Genomic DNA, 6,000 nt, shown 5'->3' on the forward strand with positions numbered 1-6,000 from the left:
AGGAGCACTCCCTTTAAGAGTGTGCTCCTAATCTCAGCTCGTTACCTGTATAAAAGACACCTGGGAGCCAGAAATCTTTCTGATTGAGAGGGGTCAAATACTTATTTCCCTCATTAAAATGCAAATCAATTTATAACATTTTTGAAATGTGTATTTTTTCTGGATTTTGTTGTTGTTATTCTGTCTCTCACTGTTCAAAACCTACCATTAAAATTATAGACTGATCATTTATTTGTCAGTGGGCAAACGTACAAAATAAGCAGGGGATCAAATACTTTTTCCCCCCCCTCACTGTAGCTTATGCCCGCCCATACCATAACCCCACCGCCACCATGGGGCACTCTGTTCACAATTTTGACATCAGCAAACACAACGCCATCTGCCCGGTACAGTTGAAACCAGGATTCATCCGTGAAGAGCACACATCTCCAGCGTGCCAGTTGCCATAGAAGGTGAGCATTTTCCCTTACGACGACAAACTGCAGTCAGGTCAAGACTCTGGTGAAGACGACAAGCACGCAGATGAGCTTCCCTGAGACGGTTTCTGACAGTTTGTGCAAAAATACCTGTTTCATCAGCTGTCTGTGTGGCTGGTCTCAGACGATCCCGCAGGTGAAGAAGCCCGAATGTGGAGGTCCTGGGCTGGCGTGGTTACATGTGGTCTGCGGATGTGAGGCCGGTTGGACGTACTGCCAAATTCTCTAAAACAACGTTGGAGGCGGCTTATGGTAGAGAAATGAACATTCAATTATCTGGCAAAAGCTCTGGTGGACATTCCTGCTGTCAGCATGCCAATTGCACACTCCCTCAAAACATGAGACATCTGTGGCATTTTGTGTTGTGACAAAACTGCACATTTTAGAGTGCACCTGTGAAATGATCATGCGGTTTAATTAGCTTCTTGTTATGCCACACCTGTCAGGTGGATGGATTTTCTTGGTAAAGGAGAAATGCTCACTAACAGGGATGTAAACAAATTTGTGCACAAAATTGGAGAGAAAAAAGCTATTTGTGGAACTTTTCTGGAATTCATAAGGAAACATGAGACCAACACTTTACATGTTGAGGTTATATTTTTGTTCAGTATAAGTAACATAAAAGACTCCCCATCAAAATCCGTCAGTTTAATAAGCATGGCTGCATCTCGATCCACCGCATCCGCCTATGTTGGCCTTTCGCATCTGCGGTGGAAGGTGGCCGAGCTACAGCTGTGTTTGTCAGACCATGAGACATCCCGAAAATCGGTGGTTCTCTCTACGACCCCCACAAGTGTCACAGGACTCGTCTGAAGGTAACTTATACAAACAAATGGAAGTACAGTGCTTTCGGAAAGTATTCAGACCACTTCCCTTTTTCCACGTTACAGCCTTATTCTAAAATGGATTCAAATTAATTTTTTCCCTCAAACTACACACAATACCCCATAATTACAAAGAGAAAACAGGTTTTTAGAAATTGTAGCAATTGTATAAAAAAATAAAACAGAAATACCTTATTTACATAAGTATTCAGACCCTTTGCTATGAGACTCAAAATTGAGCTCAGGTGCATCATGTTTCCATTGATCATCCTTGAGATGTTTCTACAACTTGACTGGAGTCCACCTGTGGTAAATTCAATTGATTGGACATGATTTGGAAAGGCACACACACCTGTCTATAAAAAAACCAAGCCATGAGGTCGAAGGAATTGTCCGTAGAGCTCCGAGACAGGATTGTGTCGTGGCACAGATCTGGGGAAGGGTACCCAAAAATGTCTGCAGCATTGAAGGTCCCCAAGAACACAGTGGCCTCTATCATTCTTAAATGGAAGAAGTTTGGAACCACAGAGACTCTTCCTAGAGCTGGCCACCCGGCAAAACTGAGCCATCGGGGGAGAAGGGCCTTGGTCAGGGAGGTGACCAAGAACCCGATGGTCATTCTGACAGAGCTCTAGAGTTCCTCTTTGGAGATGGGAGAACATTCCAGAAGGACAACCATCTCTGCAGCACTCCACCAATCAGGCCTTTATGGTAGCGGCCAGACGGAAGCCACTCCTCAGTAAAAGGCACATGACAGACCATGAGAAACAAGATTCAAGCGTCACGTCTGGAGAAAACCTGGCACCATCCCTACGTTGAAGCATGGTGGTGGCAGCATCATGATGTGGGGATGTTTTTCGGTGGCAGGGACTGGGAGACTAATCAGGATCGAGGGAAAGATGAACAGAGCAAAGTACAGAGAGATCCTTGATGAAAACCTGCTCCAGAGCGCTCAGGACCTCAGACTGGGGTGAAGGTTCACCTTCCAACAGGACAACGACCCTAAGCACACAGCCAAGACAACGCAGGAGTGGCTTCGGGACAAGTTTCTGAATGTCCTTGAGTAGCCCAGCCAGAACCTGGACTTGAACCCGATCAAACATCTCTGGAGAGACCTGAAAATAGCTGTGTAGCGACGCTCCCCATCCAACCTCACAGAGCTTGAGAGGATCTGCAAAGAAGAATGGGAGAAACTCCCCAAATACAGGTGTGCCAAGCTTGTAGCGTCATACCCAAGAAGACTCAAGGCTGTAATCGCTGCCAAAGGTGCTTTAACAAAGTCCTGCGTAAAGGGTCTGAATATTTATGTAAATGTCATATTTCCATTTATTTATTTTTTGCTAAAATTTCTAAAAACCTGTTTTTTTTTTTAAATCAATTTTAGAATAAGGCTGTAATGTAACAAAATGTGGAAAAAGTCAAGGGGTCTGAATACTTTCTGAATGCACTGTATGCAGGTAGTTTTGTGCCAACAAAAATAAAGGGTTAAATATGTGTCCAAAAAAACTAATATTTCCTGAGCTTTGTTATCTCCTAGATATAGGATAGACACTTCAAAACCTTATTCCTTATGATTTATTATTGTTTGCCATTTATGAATGTGTTATTCAATGCGTTTCAATCAGTTATAATAGTAAAGGCCAAATTCAACATTTTATAAAATAAAACTCTACCACATAGTGGTCGTGAGTCAATTGGTTGAGTGTCTAGTAGTCCAGAGCGTCACTCAGTTAGTATAAACACTGATTATGTGTCCTTGGCTTGTATGTGTGAAAATGAGTACAATCTGTGCATCAGTGAAAATGTTCAATATGCAGATGTGGGTGTGCTTGTGCCTGTGTATGTCATAGCAGCCTATAATTACAGAGATAAGGACTCACACACCCATCTCGATCGCTGGCACATCGATAGGAAAAGCACTGATCTGAAATCTACCAAGTCAATCACACTGTGGTCACTGGTTGCAGTAACTCTTGTTGGTGGTACTCTATTAGAGAGGGCAGTTTGCCACAAACATGTTTTGTTTGACATGGTTGGAGTAATGCCTGTTGCCAAAGTGAAACGAAAGACAAGGGTTGGATCCTCCCGTCCCTTTTTTGCATTACGATGGTACACCCAGCGACTAGCAGTGTTGTGGTTACTGCTGCACAGTGCTGGGGACTGGGTTTGTATGGTTGATTAGTACCCCATTGTCTAATCAGGCTGAAGATGACAAACAAATTGTATTCTTCTTTATCTGCACTTGGGAAACTGGGGATCAGTACCATTGTCACCCTTTTCATGAGACTAATGTCTGTAACCTTGACAACATCTCATAACATGTATTGATGAAAAAGTTAGTGTTTTGAATGGATTTAGGGACCCCTGCATTATTATTAGTGACATTCCAATAGTGACACTGAATATTAATTTGGGGATAATCACAATAATGGAAAATGTAGCTATTTAGAGGTATGGAATATTGAACCCAAACTGCGCAATGACTTATGTTTACTATTAGAAATCATATGCGGAAGGAACCAAGATCACCTGTGCCTTTGGCACCTGCGCACGGGACAATGAACAGCAGAATGACTTGTCAGCGCTCTAGGCCAACAACCTTCATAACCGATTAGCAAACCTAATTAACAACCAGACAGTAGGCGATGCAATCTCAGATGCTTTTAAAGCTTGTTAAGTATGGCTATTTTAGTTATTTTATTGTAACCATAAATATTCACCCAATCAGATCATATAAAATTGTGTAACATATTGTCCAAACTCAACCACAACAATGTGTGGTTCGCTGACAAGTATTCGCTCATTATGTGGGTGGCTGGGTACAGTCACAACATTGCCTAATCTCCAAAGCTTTTGACAGGGTTCCGACCGCGGCGTAATAATAGAATTCGTACAAATAATGTGGTAAAACATCGATCCATGCATTGGATACCAACACATGCCTTCCTCACACCAATCCACATTTTACACTTGTTTGTTCGTTCGCTGGCTAGATAACTGGCTCTAGATAACTGGCTGGCCAACTAGCTAGCAAGCAAACTGGTACAGCTAACTGGCGCAGAAGAGACAATTGAATTACAACATAACTTGCTGACAAGCCACTTAGCAGGCTAATTTAGCCATCATTTGTAAGTAGTAACCTAGGAGCCTTCAATAACTCATAAAATAGTTACATAGTAGCTGTTTTGTACTGGCAACTAGCTAGCTAATATTGCAAGCAACGCACCTTGCTCTTCACCTCCACGGCGCTCAGAGTTCGGTTGCTCGGCACTCGGTGGTTCTTGTTCATCTTTCGCTAGCAGGACCGCCACAGCAGCACACACTTGCCCTCGCGGGGCTGCCCTCGTCTGTTTCGCACTCCCCTATATCCCAAATGACATCAACACAGGTATTCCAGTTAGCTGTGTGTCCTCATAAGACACTTTAATTCCCTCGTTTGCGTTGTCCTCCTCCGAGAATGCGACAACCGCTGCCAACCAACCTGCTGTAACTTATCTTCTCATACTCGCCACATCGCCAGCTAACCACTTCATCGTCCTGTGTGACGCTTTCACGCACCCAGGAAACTGCGCTCGTTCCCAACAGGCGCGTTCCCGCTTGTAAGAATCAAGTAAAACTTATCTTGATCACTTTTTACCTGTAAAAATGTATTAGCTTATATGACGTAACCAAAAAGTAAATCAATGTTTGTCTCTTGTCCACATAATAAAATAATATTGTCTAACTGTTTTTCTGCATGTCCTAAGTGTCTTTTAAAATGGTCAAGTGTTTTTAGTACAAAGAAAGTAGCCCTAAGAACTACAGGTGCTATATTTCTGTCTATAAAGTAAATCAAAGATAAACATTCACAAATTCACCTTGGCCAAGGTGTTTGCTCCACTCCTTTCCCAAACTCCTTACTGTTCGTATCTTATGAAATTGCGATATCTTGTGGCCATCTGGTGTTAGCGCAGACCATTGTCCTCAAAAGATGCAATCCAGCTATTTCAAATTTACATACAATATGAGCATCGATTATATGAGTCAGAAACATTTATTCTAGTGTCAAAATGTACTAAAATGTGCAAATAGGAAAATGTTGGTCATAAAGTCAGTCTCATCCAAAACTGAGATTTGCGAGATGATAGGAAAAAATGTCATGGAATGAAGGGTACCATAACAGTTTTCATTTGGTTGCGTTTATGGTGCGTTCAAGACAACTGGGAACTTCGGATAAACCGAAGTCAAGTCATGACGTCAGTGATCTTCAGGACGGAAAGTCAGAGCTCTAGAAAGAGGCCAGTGTTCGCGACTTGGAATTCCAAGTTGGATGACATGCAAATAGATTTTTCCAAGTCGGAGCTAGTTTTTTCGAGTTCCCAGTTGTCTTGAACTCAAGGAAGTCGGAGATTTCCGAGTTCCCAGTTGTTTTGAACGCGGCATTATTTCAATTCTGCCCACATGCCCACAGCTGGCAGGCAGCACCCAAGTAATCATCAATTCTGAGCGCAGCTGCACACGACCCAGATCGTAATGCCCATGGTCATTTGGTTTAACATTTGATATCCCTATGGGGCTAGTTAGGGACCATCAGTAGCCTAAATTACCCAATATGCATGGCCCAATATTTTAAAATGTCAATAGTTTCAAATGCCAAATTTCAATTACTTCAATTGTGTACAGATCCATGAGGTGATGGCGGATGAATGGCACGACAATGG

General features: G+C 42.6%; 1 protein-coding gene across 1 annotated transcript in view; it reads right to left on the reverse strand.

The window, feature by feature from the left end:
- The window catches only part of LOC311147460 (partitioning defective 6 homolog beta-like), a 37,221-nt gene extending 32,378 nt beyond the window's left edge, over positions 1–4,843 (reverse strand). Inside the window, exon 1 of the mRNA XM_084184163.1 lies at positions 4,527–4,843. Coding sequence (XP_084040289.1) covers positions 4,527–4,589 — 63 coding nt within the window. The 5' untranslated portion in view covers positions 4,590–4,843. The remainder of the gene's footprint in view (positions 1–4,526) is intronic.
- Between the last annotated feature and the right edge of the window lie 1,157 nt (positions 4,844–6,000).

The sequence above is a fragment of the Coregonus lavaretus genome (genome assembly GCF_964263955.1).
Source record: "Coregonus lavaretus genome assembly, chromosome: 20".
Classification (NCBI taxonomy): domain Eukaryota; kingdom Metazoa; phylum Chordata; class Actinopteri; order Salmoniformes; family Salmonidae; genus Coregonus; species Coregonus lavaretus.